Raw genomic sequence first — 24,272 nt, 5'->3', positions numbered from 1 at the left:
AGTATATTCTGATCAATATAGAATGTTGATGTTATTTTTTTCCAAATTTCAGTTTTTGCCGTGTTTTCCGCTTATTACTATATTCGAATTCAAATTAAACCAAAGCGCAGCCGAAACAGCTCCAAAAATCTACCAGGCATTTGGCAATGATAGTATTAATGAATGCACTATTCGACATGGTTTGCGAAATTTCGTTCTTGTCTAACCTTAGCGAAATATTTCGGCCCTGTTATTTTCAATATATTCATGCTTTCATTCTCGCATTTTTCATTCTCATAGATTTTGAAAATGGTAACAACTTATAACATTCATAACCATTAGTGTTGAGACACATAAGAAGTAAGCTCTGACTGGGCTGCAGTACCGTAGAAATTATAATAGAGTAAGTATTATATATATAGTATATACCTATGTGCAGTATTTGTCACAATACAGTACATGTCACTTAATATATTCCGTCCTAGTATCGCTAGTCATAAACCTTCCTTTCTCAAAGGATTTCTCGATTCCTCGTCGCATGATTCAAATACGTTCACTTCATTCATATGTAAATAACAAAAGAACCACGAAAACTGATCTCACCTCAGCGCTCTCTCGCGGCAAAAATTTCCATAGTTGCCCTTATTCCGCATTCTATTGCAGGGTTCCCAACTTAACGGTTTTCTCCCAAATTTAGAGGAAAAAAGTGGGATGAGATTTTTTAGGGATATTGTCAGGGATTTTTATAACTTCAGTTTTTCATAGTACGATTCACATTGCAACGGAACGGTGGATCCTGCATAACATTTCAATCGTTCGCAACAATGTTATTCAATGTTAACATATATGACTCTAAAAAGTCAGAATCTGAAGAAAACGATTTGTTATTTGAAGTTTTACATAATTTATGAATGAATAATATTGAAAAATGTTGTTGAATGATATTATTTATTGATTGTTCTCAATTTATTATTTGTTTAATGATATTTCATCATTTATCAATTATTTTTAATGTATTATTCATGTAAAAATATTTAATTATTTATTCCATGAAAAATATTTTTTAAGGGGAATTCCTAGTAATTGTGCGGATTTTAAAGGTTTTTGATTGAGGCTTTAGGGAGATAAATTTTCAAGAGATGGAAACACTGTAGTATTGGAGCAACACGAGCTTTTAAGCTGTGCTTTGAGATTCAGTCTCTGCATGACGTATCTTTAACCTCAATTTTTAAAAATGTCTTAATTGATAAAAAATGAATAACAATATTGGGAGCTTCAAAAAAGTCAAAATCGATTTACAGATGCCTGTTTAACAAAATGAGTCAAGTAGTTTTGAGAATCAAGCATATTGCTATCATTATAGTTTCCGTCATTGTTGGTAAATTGTCAGAGAAACTCCTAGAAATGTTATTACAAGTTTCTTGGTTTTAGTAATATATGTGTTGGTCAGAATTCTTCATGATGATCATATTCATCATTTCAAGGACTATAAACGAAATGTTGAAGATGAATTAAATCTTCCAGTTGATATCAAACTTGCAACTTCTTTATTAAATGATGCACACCGAAAAATAGAAGCTTTAGAAGAAAAAATATTGTCGCTGGAATCAAGAGTTCCAAAGACTTATCAAGATGTTAAATTTTTAAACTACCTTAATAGAAAGCGAATTCTAGTAGGACTGAAAAAAATGTTCTTTCTCTATAACTATTAATGGAAAGTTTTAGGTAACAGGAGGAGCAGGATTTGTAGGGTCCCATCTAGTAGATAAATTGATGCTGGAGGGACATGAAGTCATTGTAGCTGATAATTTTCATACTGGAAGGAAGAGTAATGTTGAGCAGTGGGTGGGACATGAAAACTTTGAACTCATCCATCACGACATAGTGTATCCAATATATATTGAGGTTGATGAAATATATCATCTTGCTAGTCCAGCAAGTCCTCCACATTATATGCACAATCCTGTAAAAACAATCAAGACCAATACATTAGGTACTATCAATGTTTTAGGTGAGTCTAACTAAAAAAAAATATATATATATAAAGTTTTTTTTTCAAATTGTCCATCATCAAGTATATAGCATTTGAAAAGGTTCAAATTTTGGGCACTTATTGTTATGTGGAAATATTGTCACAGCACAGAACAGAATACAAAGACTTGCTAATAGATATTCCTCTAAAGACACTTTATTTTATATTTTAGTATTAAATTGATTTTAACTGATTTCTTATTTCTACTCTTTTCATAAGAAATCACTTAAAATCAATTTAATACTCTGTTTGAAAAGAAGAATAGAAAAATTAGTACACCCTTCCCTCAAGCAAAAAAATCTCAAACTTCTTAGAGACATATTGATCGAAAATTCCTATCCCAGAAAACTTCCAATAAAATAATTTTCAATACCGGCAGTAATACAAATTCCGATGTAATCAACAGAAATGTATGTAATTATAATAGTTCACCTATCAATTTTTCTTATAAATCTATACCTAATCTTGGAAATTTATCTTCAAATATCATAAAACTTTTTCATATTGAACAAAATATCAAAATATGCCAAAAAAATATTAAAACTATAAAGAATTTGAATACCAAATTGAAAGATAAAACGGATGCTACCAAAAAGTCAAACGAGATTTATAACATTCCTTGTAACAATTGTAATTTGGATTATGTTGAAACAACATCTAGAATTCTTAAAGCTAGAATAACTTCACATAAAAGTGATATAAAGCTTAATAAGAAATCATGTGGATTAGCGCAATATTCTATAGAAACAGGACATAAACCAAATTACTCTAATATCAAAGTTTTACATACAGAAAAAAATATTTCCAAACGCCTTTTTCTTGAAATGGTTGAAATTAATAAGTCTTCTAATTGTATGAATAAGAGAACTGACATTGATAATAATAATAATAATATTTATTTTGAGTCGCTAAGAAAATTTACATTTTATGGACCAGTCAGTTAATAAAATACAAACTACACACAATAATACAAACTACAATTAAATATAACAATTTCAAGTTACAAGAAAATACATTTATCAGTTGCTATTTTAGTAAAATCGTCAATACTATAAAGACAATGCTCAGTCAGTATGTTTTTCAATTTGTACTTAAATATTTTAAACGATAAGTTGCGAAAATGGATGGGTAGGGCATTGAAAAGGTAGGTGTCCACTTTTTGCGTCTTTTGCAACCTCAATTGTGGTTTTATCAGATTGTTCTTTGACCTGGTGTCATGGGCGTGAACATCAGAATGAGCTGAATACTCATTAATATGTTTCCTGACATATAGTAATTTTTCATATACAATGACGGCATATAAAGAGTCATGATCTTACAGCTCATTAAATGTGATTGAGCTGAGTTTCCCCAGGCTAATATACCATAGCGAAGAAGAGAATGAAACAGAGAAAAGTAGGTGGTAAGAGCAGAATCTTGATTGACTACTTCTCGAATTTTTTTTATTGCAAATACACATTTAGCAAGTTTGTTACAGAGACTACTTATGTGTTCAGACCAGTTTAAGTGACTATCGGTTAGAATACCAAGAAATTTGGTGGAAGTATAATTACAGCTGTTGTTTAAGGCTCTCGAATCAAAATTAAGAGTTACAGTTTTTGTTTCATTCAGTAAGAGATCATTTGCAGAGAACCATGTTTTGGCTTGATTCATAATTGCCTCAAGGGCAATTTCGGGATCCTCCCGTCTATCAATACTAGCACTGACTGTAGTATCGTCAGCAAAGAGAACTGTTGCTGTATTATGGTAGGTAATAGAAGACGTCATATCGTTGATATAAATTAGGAAGAGTAATGGTCCCAAAAGTGACCCTTGAGGCACACCCCTCATTATTTCAAGGGGATTACTTCTTACATTATTACATTCAACAGTCTGAGTTCTGTTGCATAAGTAAGAGGAGAATAGGTCAAGCGTGTTTCCCCGAACACCATAATAATTGAGTTTACTTAATAAAGTTGAGTGATCAACACAATCAAATGCTGCTGATAAGTCAGTGAATAATCCTATACAATGTTGATTGTTTTCAAAGCAATTTTCAATAAATTTGGTTAAAGAAAGAATAGCATCAGAAGTTGAAACACCTTTTCTGAATCCAAACTGTTGAGGTATTATTGTATTAAACATATTAAGATAACTGTTTAGGTTACTATAGATTGCTATTTCAAAGATCTTTGAAAACGAAGGTAGTATTGATATTTGTCTGAAATTTATTGATTGAGATGGATCTCCTTTCTTATAAATAGGGATGATTTTAGCTTTTTTTAGTTTAGTAGGAAAGTGACCTTGTGATATACAGCAGTTTATTATATCAGCAAGGGGATCATTAATCCGTAATACACATTTTTTTATAATAAGAATATTTATACCATCAAGATCTTCGGTTTTTTTATTTTTAAGACCGTTTATTATTACTCTCACATCATCTGGAGTGACTGGTTTAATGAATAGAGACTGTGCAGAATTAAGTTTCATATTAGAGAGTAAAGTTTCAGAGTCAATCGGGGATTTAGGTATTTTCTGTATCATTCTGTCAGCATTTTCTACAAAAAAAGAGTTTAACCTGTCTACAGATAAACCTTTTGGGATAAACCTTTTTTGGGTTCTGCCAGCTTCACGATTTATAACTTGCCATACAGCTTTGTTATAATTATAATTCATCCAAGAATTTTTGATTATGAGCTTGTTTAGCTGATATTAATAGAAGATTGTACACTCTTTTGTTATTATTATCAGATGGATATTTTTTACAGTAAGAGTGCAGAAAGAGCAATCTGTTTTTTGCAGCAGTCACTTCAGCTGTAACCCATTTATTAGAAATATTTTTACGTTTTTTATTTGGACCACTGAAGCAAATATAGTAATATAAAAATGTTTCATAAAACGCAATATTAACTTACTGGAACTACATCAAAAACATGATAATAATGAAAATTGTATCAATCAATAACTCTTTCTTAAAGTCAAAGATTATGAAATCATCATACCCATTGAAAAATGACATTTATGTGAAGGTATGACATTTGTCAAACCAAAATACTCCAATAATGTTTAACTTTTTTCGTTGATTTATATGTTCAATCAATTGTTTTTTACTCATTTTTACTGAACGTATGATTTGTAATTTTGTTCATTGGCAAAAAAAATCCACAACTCAATAAATTATAGGCCCTATATATATATATATATATATATATATATATATATATATATATATATATACCGGGTGTCAACGAATCTATTAGACAAGTCATAACTTCTAGACTATTAGGTGTATCAAAACGAGATTTGGTACAGATAAATGGTGTGTGGAGAGGAGAGTTTTCACATATTTTTCACTTTCCGGTCACTTCCGGTTTCAGCGGAAATGGCTCCGGTTCTGAATTTTTAAATGGAACACCCTGTATATTGTAACATTTTTGGATTTCTGAGACAATTCTGGATCAGAAACTGACATTTCCGGAAGTTTTTCAGCCTACTTGATTTTTTCAGAGTCACTTTTGAAATTGCATCTAGGTGGCCATGATCGGACGTAAACTAATCTATGGACCTCAGGTGATATCAGAAAATTGCAATAGCGGAGTTTTAGTGACTAGTGTGTTGAATATGAATGAGACAAGTTTACAAAATAACATTTTCGTGTCTAACTATTATTTTTCAAATGGCGACCATTTTTTGACAAGCACTTTCCGAAAAAAGGATTTTTTGACAAATCTAACGATACTAATTTATTTGCGATTGGATTACAAATAAGAACATAAATTAAATATTACTGAGGAAAATACTCGATACAAATTCATTTACTTTTGTCAAGGGTGCCATGGATAGGAATGATGCATAATATTTTGCGGTTATTTCCATCAAGTCCACTTTGGAGAACAAAACGCTCACCTAGGTTATGACAGTGACATAAGCTTTATGAGCAGAAAGTAGAAGTTTCTCTTGATTTTCGTTAATTTTAGTTTAATTTTTCGTCGGAATAATGTATACTCAAAGTGAAAAAGTGGATATGTTGTTATTGTTTGGAGAATGCCACAGAAATTCAAGGAAAGCTGCTGAGTTGTATGCTCAGAGATATCCCAATCGGCAACACCCATCTCATCAGTATTTTCCCTATGTTGAGAGTCGTTTTAGGCAAGAGGGAAATCGAGACGCAGAACAGAGGTTTGTCATAAATGAGGAGACTGAGATTAACGTTCTTGCTATGGTAGAAGTTGACAAAACGGTTTCTTTAAGAGAAATTAGTAGAGAAATGCAGATAAGTCACGAATCAGCAAGAAAAATACTGAAAAAGCACGGATATCGAGCATTTAAATATCAGTTACATCAACATTTGTATGCTGACGACGGCAATAGAAGAGTAGTATTTTGTGATTGGTTGCTTCAAAATCATAGAGTTAACCCAAATTTTATCAACTTCATTCTATTTTCCGACGAATCACGGTTTACAAATAATGGCATGTTTAATAAGCAGAATTGTCGGTACTGGGCCCAACAAAATCAACATGCAATGAGAGAGGGCAATTTTCAAGAAAGGTTTGGCGTCAATGTCTGGGCTGGTATCGTTGGAAACAGAATAATTGGTCCAATATTGTTTCAAGGTCAGTTAACAGGGGTTAGATACTTGGGTTTTCTTCAAAATGAAATCGAGGATCATCTTAATGATATGCCTTTAGAAGTTTTACGGCAAATTTACTTCCAGCAAGATGGAGCACCACCCCATAATAGCAGAGACGTACTTGATTTTTTAATAGAGCATTTTAATAATAGAGTTATTGCAACCAACGATCCAGTACGGTGGCCTGCCCGCTCACCGGATCTGACTGTGTTAGATTTCTTCATTTGGGGATATGTAAAAGAAAGGGTCTACTATGCAACAGCCCCAGACACTCTCGAAATCTTAGAAGAAAGGATTCAACAGGCATTTAGAAGTATATCGCCTCAAATGTTACAAAACGTGTTGAGAGAAACAATTGAACGAGCTGAAATGTGTCTTGAACAAGGAGGGATGCACTTTGAAAATTTACTATAGTGGAATTTTCAAGAACTTAGGATATTGCAAAAAATCTAAGTGCATCGCTGAAATTATTAGTTAAATTTGTTAAATTTGTTGATCCAATCGCAAATAAATTAGTAACGTTAGATTCGTCAAAAAATCCTTTTTTCGGAAATTGCTTGTCAAAAAATGGTCGCCATTTGAAAAATAATAGTTAGACACGAAAATGTTATTTTGTAAACTTGTCTCATTCATATTCAACACACTAGTCACTAAAACTCCGCTATTGCAATTTTCTGATATCACCTGAGGTCCATAGATTAGTTTACGTCCGATCATGGCCACCTAGATGCAATTTTAAAAGTGACTCTGAAAAAATCAAGTAGGCTGAAAAACTTCCGGAAATGTCAGTTTCTGATCCAGAATTGTCTCAGAAATCCAAAAATGTTACAATATACAGGGTGTTCCATTTAAAAATTCAGAACCGGAGCCATTTCCGCTGAAACCGGAAGTGACCGGAAAGTGAAAAATATGTGAAAACATTCCTCTCCACATACCATTCAACTATACCAAATCTCATTTCAATTCTCCTAATAGTCTAGAAATTATGACTTGTCTAATAGATTCGTTGACACCCGATATATATATATATATATATATATGCTAAAATGGTTTTTCCGAGTATTTGATCCGTGTATGTGATATTATCTCTAATTTCACCGACGTTTCGACTAAATCTCATTTGTCATTATCTAGGTGTGCTGTTACGTGTTCAGAAGTTTTTTGACCCTGCTCAACTCACTTCTTACTATACTGGTAAAATGGTATTCGTTACGTGTTCAGAGATAGAGTGTCCATAAACTCTCTACTACCTACTACTTAAATGTTGTTGACCTCATCTCCCCGTCAAGGTATCGAATATTAAATCTGAAGTTTTCACGGATAGGAATATGCTAAACTGGTTTTTCCGGGTATTTGATCCGTGTATGTGATATTATCTCTAATTTCACCGACGTTTCGTTTATATATATATATATATATATATATATATATATATATATATATATATATATATATATATATATATATATATATATATATCTATATATATTTATATATATATATATATATCTATATATATTTATATATCTGATATATATATATATATATATATATATATATATATATATATATATATATATATATATATATATATATATATATATATATATATCAGGACTGACAATATCAATTATTACGTAATGTCACGAAACACCCTTTCCATTTGGAAAAAAAGTTGATAGCTTCTTTTTGGCGGCAAGTGATGCTGTTTTTTATCAAAAAGTCCGTACTGTATCTTTTATTATGTCATTTAGCTGAAATTTTTTTGTACGTTTGGTTTCATGACAAATTGTATCAATTTCCATAGAATATTATGATATTGGAAATATTGTTGTAAGAATGACTTGGATATTTATTTTTGGTTTCACGTGATTTAGAAAACAATCACTGTTTTCTCGGTGACTCACTCTTTTTCCATATTCAACTATAAAGAATATCCGTTTTTTTTTTTAGGTCTGGCGAGGAGGTTGAATGCTAAAGTCCTCATTGCAAGTACTTCTGAAGTGTACGGAGATCCAGATATCCATCCGCAACCAGAAACATACTGGGGTCATGTCAATCCTATAGGTGAGTTGATGAAGACAAATTCCTTTTCTGAATTGAACATTCTATTTTTTGGAAACGAGTTGAAATATTTATTGAAAACTCGATCCGTATGGGTTGGTTTTCTGTATACTTTCAACTGAACTAACTCAATCTACCTGTTGGTAGTGCTTATATGTGACAATGGAAGTCTTAGAAAGTCGATTAGAACTATTCTCGATGTGATGTGTCACATAGAACGAACGAGAAAAAAAATGGAGTCTTGCATTGTTGGGATATGTACATTATACTAGATTTTTGGATGCTGTGGAAGCTTTAGAAGTAGCAGAGTACAGCATGAGAACTATGTACAAGTCCATTGTATTCCTTTTGAAATTTGCGGAAAATTTAACGAAATAATTTCCCTAAAATTTCTACCCGAAATCAGAGAAGTGTACCAGAAAGTAACAGTGTATGTACCCTTTAGAGAGAGTTTCAGAGTTGGGGATTAGCTTTCTTCATCTCCTGAAGATGCCAACTTGGTTGGTGAAACGCGCGTCAAGAAGATTATTGCATTTCTGGTGCTTGTTTTGGGCACAGTATTCTGCTGCTGCAAGTCAATTATTGTATGCAAGACTGCCATGCTCAATCTAGTGGCATTATTCAATGTTTTCTATCATAAGTTTGAATAGTGAAAAAACAAGAAGTTTATACAAACATCAGCTTTGAAAAATTTTTCAGGTCCGAGGGCATGTTATGACGAAGGAAAGCGGGTATCAGAATCATTGACATATGCTTATGCAAAGCAAGAGAATATGCAAGTTCGTGTAGCAAGAATTTTCAACACGTATGGGCCCCGAATGCATATGAATGATGGGAGAGTAGTGTCCAATTTTATTCTACAAGCTCTTCAAGATGACAAAATAACGGTAATTGAATAACTGTTGAGTTTCAAGACCGATTTGTTTAATGTATAGTTCAAGTAAACGATATAGTGCAACCTACCTTCCAACAGCTCCCCTTTAATAATATAGTTAGGGAGCTAACTAATTTCGTTATTCAATAATCATTTCTGATTATATAACAATCACAATAAATATGTAATATATATATATATATATATATATATATATATATATATATATATTGTTATGAAAAGACTCGAAATACAACAGTGTATGGGAATTTTAAAAACATCATGAAGGAATTCAGATACAAAAATACAGCAAGGACACCCTGTACATAATATATTGAAACCCACAGCTTTGACCGGAAACAAGCAAATAAGAGTGGGAAATTCAAATATTAACATTCTTACATCAAAACACATCGAAATACGAAAAACTGATAACCGATATAGTTTAGAAAAAAATGTCAGATAAAATTAAATTAACATCTGTGATGAAAAAACGAAAAAGGCATAATAAACTAATTGGTATTATTTAGGAATGATGTCAAATTCAAAATTTATTGTTGTGAATCACTTCCTTAGAAATTGACATCAAGTGATGCTTTTGGAAAATATTTATATTTACAAAAGTGAGGTTAACTATTTTTGTACGAAACTATAAAATGAAACTGAGTCTAAATTTAAGAGCCAATGTTAATTTAGTAAAATAATTATTTTTCCTGATAAAGAAGTTGAAAATTTGTATATGTGAAAATTGATGGATGGTAAGTAGGGAAACGAGTTAGATTTTCAATTTTTTTATCAACAACGGGATTCTTCTTGAGGCAACGAAAGAGACGCCACGCTAAATTTGAAATATATAGTATATAAATTAAGAAGTAAAGAGAATAGTAGTCAATACTGATTTGTAATAATAAATTCAGTGAAAAAACCTACCTGTCCAGACAAGTCTAGTAAGATATCCATGAGTTCCAGCTTTGCAGAAATATCACACCACACACACACCAGCATTGGAGGAAAGTAAGGTATTTACCTATACCATTTCTAAATAATATATGCGTATATTAATGAAAATACCCAAGAACTCAACACAACCATAAAAATAGAAGTTTGAGCCAAATATTTAAGTCTGCTGAATTACAGTGATCTGCAATTATAAACTGACATTTACCAAATTTGTTCGGTGTATTCACTTTAAATAGTTCGTTGTAGATTTAGATTTAAGGAATTTTCTCTTTTGGCAATTGATAAATTTATATATTTTTTGAATTCCATATATTTTACTCTTATAATTAAAACTGTACTATATTTTCTAAGATCAATTGTGGCTTTTTCCAAATTTCTTCACAGGTGAAATCTACTAGAAAATTCAAAGTTTGGTAAGTAATTGTTGTGTTTGTGCCTGAATCCACCTGAGAGTTTGAGAAAAATCTCTATACACTGAGGTATAGTATTTAAACTCAACATAAGAGTCTAGCTGATTAAAATTTTCATCAAAAATAATAATAATAATGAAAATTGAAAATTATTAGATTTTTCAAAACCCAAATCAAATTTAAAATCATTTAACAACATCATCATCATATATATATATATATATATATATATATATATATATATATATATATATATATATATATATATATGTATATATATATATATATATATATATATATATATATATATATATATATATATATATATATATATATATATATTAATGAAAATACCCAAGACCTCAACACAACCATAAAAATAGAAGTTTGAACCAAATATTTAAGTCTGCCAAATTACAGTGATCTGCAATTATAAACTGACATTTACCAAATTTGTTCGGAATTATTTTCCAGCAGCTTGACTGCATTAACCTTTCTAGATTTCATATCATTTCTAGAAACATGTGGATTCGTTTTCCGACGGCATTTCAGTTTAGTTTCCCAAATTTCTGCTACCGCAGTTGTCGGTTGATTGGTCAAACCACCACCACTGACATAAAAACTTGGCAAGTTGACTTGGGTGTCACACAAATAGGTGGTTCCACTTATGTTTCGCTTGCGTTTACGCAGCTATTTTCATCAAGTACTTTCTTGGTTTTTTCTCATTTTGTCTTCAATCGAGGACCGCCTGCCCGGTACTGACGATGCCCAATAGGCTGAAACAGCTGTCTACCGGTGGCTCTTAAATTGAAATCAATACGGGAATGATCAAAAAGTACTTACCTATTTATTTTTTGATTTTCATGGAATTATTTTCCAGCAGCTTGACTGCATTAACCTTTCTAGATTTTATATATATATATATATATATATATATATATATATATATATACAGGGTGATAATTGAAAATTCTTCTGAATACTATTTACTCACATACAGTGCGGTCCATATGTATGGAATAAATTCATTTTTAGCGTTATTATGTACTATGTGAAAAAACCTGAAACAGGTCGATTTTTATTTTTAAATTGACAATTTACAGTATGAAAATATTATCCCCCTCCAGTACCCCTTCTGAATTATAAGCACACCCTCGAAAATAGAAGGCAAGAATTCTGTGAATTGATGATGGACAGAATGAACGCAGATTTGCAGTTCATAACCAGAATAGTGTTTTCTGATGAAGCGACGTTTCATTTAAACGGAACAGTTAACAGACAGAACTGTAGATATTGAAGCAGAGAAAATCCTCACTGGATTGCGACTCACACTCAATATCTTAAAAAGTTAACGTTTGGGCTGGTATCATTAACAATAAAATTATTGGCCTTTATTTTTTGAGGGCACTGTTAATGGTGAGGTTTATCTAGATTTTTTGGTTATTTTTTTAGTGCCTACATTACAAATACATTTTCGAACTATTTACTACCAACAAGATGAAGCTCCACCACATTTTGCACGTACAGTTAGAAATTATTTGAACGAGGTTTTTCACAATAGGTGGATTGGAAGACGTGGAACGATCTTATGGCCGGCTAGATTCCCCGATTTGACTCCTCTCGATTACTTCTTATGGGGTTATTTAAAATCTAAAGTATATTTTAGTAGACCAAACAATATTGCTGATTTAAAAGTTAGGATAACGGAAGAAATCAACAAAATAACCCCCGAGGTCATACAAAATGTTGTACGAGAATTCCAAAATCGACTCGGTTATTATCAAGAAGTTAGTGGTGGTCATTTTGAACATTTAATTTAATTGTAAAGTACATTGAAAAATACATTCTAAATATTATGTGGCATTATTATTTTCATTCTATGTAAAGTTTTGTGATATCTAGAGATATTATCAGAATTTCACATCCTAAAAATCAATTTTCTCAGTTATGATTGCACCAAACTCAAAACACTTTATATTGCTGAACAGAGGACTAAAATCCCTTTCCAACAAGGTGCCACACGACCCCCTTTGCTATTTAAAATTTTCGAGGGGGTGCTTATAATTCAGAAGGGGTGCTGGAGGGGGATAATATTTTCATACTGTAAATTGTCAATTTAAGAATAAAAATCGACCTGTTTCAGGTTTTTTTTTTCACATAGTACATAATAACGCTAAAAATGAATTTAATCCATACATATGGACCGCACTGTATATATACAATCAACCGCTTCAAAAACACTACACTAACTTTCTTCGAAAGCTTCTGATAATTTCTCTTCCATCTTCTCTGTTTCACTATCACCGTCGTCATTTAAATCAATAATGAATTTATTTCCACCATTAATATGGGTCCAATCTCCATATAGTCTTTTTCAACTAAAATTATTTTTTTAATCCTTTTCTGCCAGTGTTCTCCGGTAATATTAAATACTCCTTCTTTAATTAACTCTACTACCTTCTTATCAAATTTTGGAAAATTATTTTTATGCCTGATGCTTTGTTTCAATTTTCCCCAAATAAACTCGTTAGGATTGAGAACACAAAAATAGGAGTAAATTCTCAGTATGGTATATCTATACATTTCAGCAATACTCTCAAGGGCATACACTTTTTCAAATGTTTTTGTCAGTATAACTTCAAGAGTAGTTGGCTTTTGAAATAGTGATCTTCTAAATACAAATTGTTATGGTTTAAAAAATTTTGTATTTCATCTTTCCTCGAATTTTCATTCAGTACTTTGATGAGCTGTCGCGAATGATAGGAAGTGTTGTCAAGAACTATTACACTATTTGCATTCAAATTTGGGATCAATGTGTTTTCAAACCATTCCTTAAAAATATTAGCTTCTATGTTCTTATGATAGTCAACATTGCAGTCCTCAAGTTTTTTTCCACATAATTTTCAAAGAATTCGGAACCCATCCTTTACTTCCTTCGCAATGCACAATGATTAGTCACGATCCTTTGTTTGCAGGCATGTTAGGCGTACACAGTCTCGAACCATCAGTCCACCCTTTTGTAACTGTGTCGTGAGTGTCATACCAAGTTTCGTCCAAATAAAAAATTAGCCGTTGTTCTTGTCTATATTTAGTTATTTGTGTTCTAAGTATTTGTTACGAATTTGTGCTTTCCATAACTGCTTGACGTTTGTTTATTATTTTAAATCTAAATTCTAGTTTCTTTATCCAATTCTGAAGAGTGGCATCACAGCAGCTCACATTATGGCCAGAAGTTTACAATTTTTACTTATGATTTCAATTTTTGGTGTCTCATTGCTTTTGTATCAGTTGTTTTTTTTTAATGATTTTATTAGATGAACATCTGAAGGTTTTGGTAATCCTGTATCACATCGAGTCATGCGTTTATAAGATTTGTTTTTGACTATTCAACGTACAGCTGAGAAAAGAATTTTGGTAAAATCTGATGTTGCTTGTAGTAGTTTGTTTCCCTCGAAACCAAACTTATTTTTATATACATTGAAACATACTCTCTGTGTTTCAACTCTTATTCACCGGTATCTCTTTTTCGCATTTTTCACCATCGCTATTGGAATTACTACAGTGGAAAAAGTCTGCGTTGTTATCACACTCGTTATTACTATTAGTACTTGTCCAAGGAAACCACATTTCAAACAGATATCAAAAATTATAAGTAGTTATAACTGCACCAATATCGAATGTCAACACTCAAATCGCGATCAGTTCCTGAACTGAACACGACGGCGATAACCATCCACGCATTCCCTGATTTCTATTCATCATCGTAACATGACTTTTTAAATACGCTGTCTGTTCAAAGAATAACGTAATTTTCATTCATCAATTTCTATTTTGTTCCCTTCAATAAAATTCCTCTCAGAAATACTATACTTGTGTCAGCGTTTCTTCCAATTCTTGAAGCAGTTCTGATATGCACTTTTTGATATGTCCTGGAGCTCTCTCAGCGAGTCGGTTTTCATCTCCTCAACTGTCGCAAAACGCCGTCATATCATGGGTTTCTTCAATCTTGGGAGCAGGAGAAAGTCGCGACGGTCAAATCCGGTGAATACGGTGGCTGAGGCATGATTACGATGTTGTTCTTGGCCAGAAAATCACGAACAAGCAACGACGAGTGAGCAGATGCATTATCGTGATACCATGAATTGTTTTTCCACAATACCGGACGTTTTCTTGGTATTGTTTCTCGCAAGCAGCGCAGACTTCAAGATAATAATCCTTAGATAGATAGATATCCTTTATTAGTTCTTTGTAATAAAAAACCTTTTCAGGTGTAGAACATGTCAATTACAGTAAACATTACAGAAGTAGTTGAATATCATGAGGCAATATCATTAATATTGGTTAAGAATATAAATGGCCACAGATGTATGAGTATTACGGTTGTCACAGTCAATATACTTAATGTAATATTATTATATTAGATACAGAACACGAACATTTACATATATACAGTGTGACCCATTTTTAATGGAAACACCCCCCTAAAATTTGAAGTTGTAAATCGATTTTAATAATTTTTTTTTAAATGTCTAGTACTCAAAGGTCTACCTTGGGACAAAATTTGAAATGTTTATTGATATTTTTTGTTAGTCAAAAATCGGGATTTTTTATTAGCGATTTTTTTATTGAAAAAAATCACTACGCCACTGGATCTAGAGTGCCTCTAAATCGGTGTGACCAAAATTTCATGAAAAAATATTCATTATTAACAAAGTTATGACAACTCAAAAATTCGAAAACTCACACAGCTAACAGTCACAATATATAATTTTTTTATGATTTCAACAATAAAGTGCCGCCAGATGAAAAAAAACAAATAGCGTAAATATTTTTAATGAAAGTAACGGAATTACATTCACACAATTCAACTAACAATGAAGAAAAAAAAATTAATAAACGTAACTAATAACTAATTATTGAAATGTTTCGATTCAGTGCAACAATTAATTCTAACTCATATTCTAGTAGCCTCTACTAATCCACCACGTATTTCGATACATGTGTCGTAGCGCTTACGAATGTTTCTGATTACGTTCCTTAGTTCTTGAGGGCGAATATCTGCATATACCTGTCGAATTCTTGCACAAAGTTCATTTCTATCTCTTGAGCGGTTTTTGTAAACCTTTTGTGTGAGAAGTCCCCAGAGAAAAAAGTCCAAAACTGTTAGGTCTGGAGATCTGGGTGGCCACTCTATAAACGGACTACCACGGCCTATCCATCGGTTTGGAAAATGTTCGTTAAGCCATTGTCTCACAGCTCTGGAATAATGAACTGAACACCTATCCAACTGGACAATTAAATTTGATCTTTCATTGATTGGCAGCTCGTGATAAACATCCCAAAACTCTGTGTTTATAAATTCTAGAAACCTCTACGCATTAATGTTTTCCTCAAAAAAGAAAGGACCAATAATTCGTTCGTTTAATATCCCACACCAGCCGTTGTTTTTTTGGAAATACTGGCTTTTACAGTTTATTACCCAGTTAGGATTATCCGCTGCCCAATAGCGACAATTCTGTGATGACACTACTCCATTTGTAGTGAAAGTGGCTTCGTCGGTATAAAAAATATTTTTTAGGAAATTTCTATTGTTTAAATATTCCCCTTGAGCCCATAAACAATATTCCAGGCGTCTTGCTTCGTCGCCTTCTTGAAGTGTGTGTAAAAATTTTGGCTTGAAAGGTTTAACATTCTTCGCCTTGAGACATCTCCGAATAATTTCTCGTGGAATATTCAAATCTAAAGTGACATTCCTTATACTGGCATTAGGATTATTTCCGAAATAATCTAAAATTATTTGATCATTCCTGTTTCGTCTTTGTACAGGATTACTTTTTAACATCATTTTTGATACTGCACCAGTTTCATTGAAAATTTTATTTATTTCATTTACCGTACCGCAGCTAATACGAGGACGATCTGGATGTCTCTCATTAAATACTCTACAAACCTCTCTAGCACTTCTAACGTCATCTACCGAAAGGCGTACAATTTCAATTTTCTCTCTTACGCTCAATCTTGCAGCCATGACACAAAATAATTCGAAGAACTGTAAGGTGAATATTGTTGACAATAGTACACTTGAATCTTTCACAAGTGTCAAACTGTAATATCATTTCCATGGCAACTAAGATTTAAATTGAAATATGAGGTCTTAGTTTTAATTTATGACATTAAAAATAAAATAAATACAACAATAAAAATTAATTGGCGCTGCGGGGCGACTTCATTGATTCCAGTGGCGCATTTGCTTTTTCAGCTGCAGGAAAACCCGGAAAAACCTGCAGCACCACATCATCTGAAGATCTTGATCCAACAATGTCCTCTCTCTCATAAAACAAAATGTAGGGTGTCTCCAGAGGCTCCAATAAATTTAATGCATCGCCAGAACACTTCGTGACACGACTATCGTCAAACTTGAACCAGTCCGTTTCTTCTTTGACCAAGGCGTAATAATGACCACGTTCAACGCCAGAACCACAGTGAACAATGACTGCATGAATATTATAACAGTGGTCTGCTAGGTTGAAATGTTCATCTATTTCGAACCTTCCAAAGAGTTTCTTGCTTCCGTTAGAGGTTGAGTCTTGTTTGAATATCATCAGTGTTATTATTAGATTGACTGGTGCCTCAGCTATACTTGTTTCCTTATAACAGTCAGTTAGTTTGGCGCATGTTTGACAATACAGTTGATCATCACCTGTTAAAAATTCCATTTTCAGATGATTTAACAATAAGCTTTGCACGGACTGGTAATTAGTCGTATTAGGAAAAGCTAGACGAAGTTCCAGAAATTCACATAAGTTTTCAGTACTTCTTGAACATTTACCACAAAGTAAACAAGTGAGGATTTTTCCAGCAAAAGATTTACAAACACAAGACGAGATGGGTTGTACGGAATCATTCAGTCCAGTGCGGCTGGGAGTATTGATTTTGCTATTGTTTTGCTCACGAAGAGTATTCAACAAGAACCCCAAGAATTCTTAGTTTTAGTTAATTTGCGTGAAACCTTGAATGTAATTCCGTTATTTTCATTAAAAGTATTTACGCTATTTGTTTTTTTTTCCATCTGGCGGCACTTTATTGTTGAAATCATAAAAAAATATTCTCATGGCTATATCTGTTGATATAGGGTGTTTTTTTGTGACTGTTAGCTGTGTGAGTTTCCGAATTTTTGAGTTGTCATAACTTTGTTAATAATGAATATTTTTTCATGAAATTTTGGTCACACCTATTTAGAGGCACTCTGAATCCAGTGGCGTAGTGATTTTTTCAATAAAAAAATCGCTAATAAAAAATCCCGATTTTCGAATAAGAAAAAATATCGTAGTATGCCCTGAAACTTTAATAAACATTTCAAATTTTATCCCAAGGTAGACCTTTTAGTACTTGACATTTAAAAAAAATTATTAATATCGGTTTACAACTTCAAATTTTAGGGGGGTGTTTCCATTAAAAATGGGTCGCACTGTATGTATGGTTTAAAAGAGACTAAACTACATCACAATGCAGAATGATACGACATGAAATATTCAACGCGAACAACATCAGTTTAAATTATCATTGAAGAATTCTTCCAGCGAATATTAAGCTTTGGAGAGGGGCAAAGTTTTCAATTTATTCTTCATGATCATAGAAGGCAAAGTTCTGAGAGATTCAGGTATTTTGTTATAGATATTAATGTTTGAAAAAAGTATATTATTTTGAAGATAGGTCAAATGTGTCTTTATATTCAAAAGGTTATTTTTGTTTCGTGTGTTGTGGGTATGGTTCCTGTCATGAGTCGCAAAAAGAGATATATTTTCTTTGACAAATACCACAGATTCATAAATATAGAGACCTGTTACTGTTGAAGTTTTTTTCTTTACAAATATTTTTTTACAGCTTTCTCTCTGAGAAAGGTTGAATATTTTTTTGAGGCACAGTTTTTGCAATACGAATATTTTTTGTGTATGTGCAGACACTCCCCAGAACATAATGCCATATCTGGTGTGACTCTGAATATAACCATTATATGCTAACATCGCAGCCTCAGTAGATATATTTTGTGTAATTATTTTCAGGGCATAGCATTGACATTTGTGTTGCCACTTTATCTATATGGCTCTTCCAGTCCAGCTTTCAGTTTCAATTATAATTCCAACAAAGGAAACTTGGGTCACTGGTTCTAAAATAGTTACACCATCACTAAAAGTATTAGTTGTGCCGTTTTGGTGAAGGATATGATTTGTGTCTTGTCTTTGTTCAGTTTGAGATTGTGTGATGTAAAGTACTCCTCCGGAATCTTTAGCTTGAAAAAGATATTTGCCTGTATTTTATCGTTTTTAATGAATTGACTCAAATTGTTTGTTCTGTAGGCCGGTGTTTTTCATATTTAAGAATTTATGTGACGAGAAAATTCTCAGAATCGCCAGTAATTTGTTTGAAATTGAAGTTGGTGGATATCCATTCCAGGTTTATGGTTCTGGAGAACAAACGAGATCTTTCCAATATGTTTCTGATCTAGTAGAGGGTTTGGTAGCACTTATGAATTCCAATTATACTGAACCGGTGAATCTAGGAAACCCAGTAGAACAAACTATAAATGGTGAGTATAGTTTTATCACTTTGAAGTAACGATTTATTTATCCAAGAAACATACAATGTTCACAGCAGGGAGAAAAAAAAATAATACTTAAAAAACTAACTAAGTACGGACAGAACTGAAACTTAAATATATATATACAGCGTGACTCACGGTCGATGGTAGTTTAGACGTTTCTGGAAAACGCAAAGCATGATTTTTCTGAAAATTTCACCTCTCACATTTCCTTACCTGTTCTATCGATCTAAAATATTTTCAGCATTGCGGCGTTGCCACTTCCATCAAAAAGTCCTAGCAATTATATTTTTTTCAAATGGAACACCCAGTATATTAATACATTTTTGGAATCCCTCTAGTATTTTAATACTTTTTTGTTAATAATTTCCTATACCTATCTCTATCTGTTTTCGAGATAAAAAATAAATTGTGCTAAATATGGACCAAAACATAGCCTTAATTGAAATTAAGTACATCAGTACTCTCAATTCATGAAAAGTTGATATTTTGATGATAGTTTGGACAAACTCGAAATATTCAAATAACACCAAGAAATCGACTCCATATCATACAGGGCGTGCTAAAATTACTATTATTTCCATTGTGCATAAAAGTAGTCGAAAGTTCATCTTTTCAAATGAAACCCCCTGTATATTACTCGGTAAATTGAAAGATGGGGAAAAATTCTTCAAGATGATATACATGTCCCTATACCTAAATCGTCAAGTTTTCTTAATAAAGCCGTTTTTGTGGAAAAATAGTTATTCACGTTTTACCTACAAGTGTTGAAAGTGGCATTTTATTTTGTGAGTGGGGATTATTGCAAAACGATCATCAGCAAGTGGAGCAAACTCGCGAGCAAAATAAAATCACTTTTAACAAATTTATCATACAAATTTTTTTGTATAACGTTACTGCTGATAATAAAAAAAAATATAGGGTCCATGGGATTTGAACACACGATCTTTGGATTACAAGGCATATGTTACAACTACATATGCCAACTCACGTTATTTTAAGGAGGATTATTGGTTAGTCATGAAGGACTTTCTACAGTTGTACTGAATACTACTTCGTCATCGTCAGTAACTTCACAGGGATTTAATATTACCAATAGCACGAACTGCATGTGTGAACTTTTCTAAATGATTTTTTGGTAGGGGTTCTGATTGAAGTGTTTCTATCAAAGAGATTTTCAATAACAGTTGTACAAAAAATAATTTTTAAAGAATTTGATTTCTAGGTAGCCATGGAAATATCAAGCTTATGACAGTTTGGTGACTTTTATATGTAATTGATAAATGGTTATTGACGGTGTTTCAAAAACTCGCCAAAAATGAATGCAAATATTGATTATTCAAACGAAGTTCTTATGAAATTATTTTTTATACACGGACAGTGTGATCAAATCATTGCCAGAACTTATAGAAAATTCAACCAAATGTATCCTGAATTAACACCAATGAACGAGAGGAAGTTTGTAAGATTACAAAATAATTTCCTTAACTATGGCTCCATGTTAAAAGCGCCTTCAACATTACCAAAACCTGTTACTTCAAATGAGGACAATACTGTTACCGTTTTGGCATATTTTTATGCATATCCAGAAGCTTCCATTCACAGTTCAGAAAAAGATTTAGGTGTATCATATGCTTCAGTACAACGAATTTTGAAAAATCACGGAATGCATCCGTATAAATTTACCAAAGTTCAAGCTCTAAAAGCAGAAGACTTCGAACGTAGAATGTATTTTTGTGAATCCCTTTTGATTCATACACAGAAAGATCGGGAATTTTTGTCAAAAATAATTTGGAGCGACGAATCAAAATTTACGAGGGATGGTATTTTCAATAGAAGGAATAAACATTTTTTGGCTGATCATAATCCTCATGTTACAAAAGAAATGGGTTTTCAAGAAAAATTTGACCTGAATGTTTTCTTCAGTTTAGCTTTTTTATTTATGAAGACACATTGAATGCATAGAGATATCTCCAAATATTAAGGACGACTGTAACCGATTTTCTTGAAAATTTGTCTTTAGAGGAATATAGGAATTCGTGGTTTCAACTAGACGGAGCGCCAGCTCATTCCACCCAGGAAGTTTCCAGGAAACTTGACGAGCTCTTCGACGATCTTTGGTTTAGGCGTTTAGGGCCGTGGGATTGGCCACCGAGATCACCCGATCTCACGCCACTTGACTTTTTTTTATGGGGTGTTTTAAAAGAAAGGGTATACAGTACTCCAGTGCCTACCAAAGAAGAATTGCGACGGCGAATAGTGCGGAGTATTGAAGATCTGGATCCCCAGGAAATTGAAAAAACAACCACAAGTCGCGTACAAAAAAACATTTTAAAGTGTTTATAACGTAATGGACAACATTTTCAGCATTCATTGTGAAAATGTGATATTTTGTTTACAATTTTGTTATTTTGAATCATCCTATTCTGTTATTGTCTGTACTTTCACATGTTTTAGCCCACAAAATCTTACTTTTTACCTAGAAATGACTGATTTTTGGTACAGTTGTTCCCTGGAAACTTTGAGCCATAGTTATGGAAATTATTTTGTAACCTTACAAACTTCCTCTCGTTCATTGCTGTTAATTCTGGATACATTTGGTTGAATTTTTTACACGTTTTGACAATGATTTGATCACTTTGTTCATGTGTATAATAAATAATTTCATAAGAACTTCGTTGGAATAATCGATATTTGCATTCATTTTGGAAGATGATTCGAAACACCGTCGATAACTCTTTGTAAATTACTTATAAAAGTAACCGAACTGCTATAAGCTTGATAATTCCACTGCTACCTAAATCCAAATTCTAAAAAAAAATAATGTTTCTAGAAGAAGCGACTTTATTGAGAAAACTTGACGATTTAGGTATAGGGACATGATATATCATCTTGAAGCATTTTTCACCATCTTTCAATTTACCGAGTAATATACGGGGGGTTTCATTTGAATAGATGAACTTTTGACTACTTTTATGCACAATGGAAATAATAGTAATTTTAGCACGCCCTGTATGATATGGAGTCGACTTCTTGGTGTTATTTGAAAATTTCGAGTTTGTCCAAACTATCATCAAAATATCGACTTTTCATGAATTGAGAGTACTGATGTACTTAATTTCAATTAAGGCTATGTTTTGGACCATATTTAGCACAATTTATTTTTTATCTCGAAAACAGATAGAGATAGGTATAGGACGTTATTAACAAAAAAGTATTAAAATACCAGAGCGATTCCAAAAATGTATTAATATACGGGGTGTTCCATTTAAATAAATAAAGTTGCTAGAACTTTTTGATGGAAGTGGCAACGCCGCAATGCTGAAAATATTTTAAATCGATAGAACAGGTAAAGAAATGTGAGAGGTGAAATTTTCAGAAAAATCATGCTTTGCGTTTTCCAGAAACGTCTAACCTGCCATCGACCGTGAGTCAGGCTGTATACTTCATTCTCTGATGTGTTGAGAGTTGAGACTCTCAAAGAATATTCAATCATCTATTGTTTTTCATGTTTCAGTTCTGATTTATATTTTTTATGGTACACTGTTCGTACTTAGTTTGTATAGTTTTGTTTCTTGGGAAAATAAATCATTACTATTTATTATTTATTTTCCTTTCGTTCACATTGCTCGCTTTTTCATCAGCTTCTACAAGTCAAATTTTTATACGGTGACGATCTCATTTTTTTTTCAGAATTCGCATCTATAATTAAAGAGCTGGTTGGGGGAGATAGTAGAATAATACATGTTAGTGAAGTGGAAGATGATCCTCAAAGAAGGAGACCAGATATATCTAGAGCCAAAAAATACCTAAACTGGGAACCAAAAGTGAATCTCAATGTCGGACTTCAGCGGACTGTCGAATACTTTAGGCAGGAACTGAAAAGGTTCAGACATACGCTAAGAAATAAATTCATAATTGCTGAACATCCCTAACCCAAGTGTGCATATTCATACAGTATTTTCTATGTTTTATGGCTGTTAGTATATTATTGCATATGAATAAAGCAGTATATGTTTATTGGTGTTTTTATTCCATTTGTACAACATAATGTTTCAAAAGTTTTGTCAGTTTCAATGTCATGTGTTTTTGTAGCTCCATATCTCGATAAATATTCATTCTACTATGTCGTTGTATATACTGATCGATAGAAAATGTTTTCCTTTATACATTGATGATGTTCACTTTTTCGCAAATTTGAATTTTTTTTGCCTCTTTTCATCTTTCTTTTTCATCTTTCATCTTACCAACTCTTTAGCGAAAGATTCTCTGGCTACAACTACCTACTTCAATAGAAAATTTACAGGTGAGAACTTACAAGAACTTAGGACACGACTAAGTAATATTGATTGGACTTGTGTAAGTGGACTTACTACAAATAATGCATTTGAGGCCTCCATGAAGGAATTGACTTGGTGTCTTGACGTGTCATGTCCTAAAAATAGGATAAATGTAAAACAAAAACAGAAAGTAAAAAAAAGTTGGGTAACGAGAGATGTTAGGAATGAAAGCAGTCAGTTGAGAGAATTGAACAAAAGAATGATAGATGGAGAAGTGAGTGACGAGATTTACAGAAAGGAAAAAAGAGAATATACAATCTTGATACAAAAAACAAGGATGAGGGAATCTTCCAAGGAAAAGAAGGAAGTAATCGATTTTAAAATAAGTAACTCTATACATGGATGTGTAGATCATGCAAAGAAGTAACTTTCAGACACAAACTGAAAGAAAGTCCTCCT

General features: G+C 32.4%; 1 protein-coding gene across 1 annotated transcript; it reads left to right on the top strand.

Annotated features, from left to right (window-relative positions):
• Positions 1-1,178: 1,178 nt before the first annotated feature.
• On the top strand, positions 1,179-23,553 carry Uxs (UDP-xylose synthase). Its single transcript, XM_074176643.1, has 7 exons — positions 1,179-1,357; positions 1,411-1,652; positions 1,705-1,990; positions 8,580-8,693; positions 9,390-9,577; positions 19,389-19,521; positions 23,227-23,553. Exons 1-7 carry the CDS (start codon positions 1,297-1,299, stop codon positions 23,466-23,468), a joined length of 1,266 nt encoding a protein of 421 aa, XP_074032744.1. The 5' UTR covers positions 1,179-1,296; the 3' UTR covers positions 23,469-23,553.
• Positions 23,554-24,272: the final 719 nt, after the last annotated feature.

The sequence above is a fragment of the Leptinotarsa decemlineata genome, unplaced genomic scaffold (genome assembly GCF_025532065.1).
Source record: "Leptinotarsa decemlineata unplaced genomic scaffold, Ldec_3_MD MMD2_tig00001973_RagTag_RagTag, whole genome shotgun sequence".
NCBI lineage: Eukaryota > Metazoa > Arthropoda > Insecta > Coleoptera > Chrysomelidae > Leptinotarsa > Leptinotarsa decemlineata.
The sequence above is the reverse complement of the archived record's forward strand: the minus strand, read 5'-3'. Positions and strand labels throughout refer to the sequence as shown.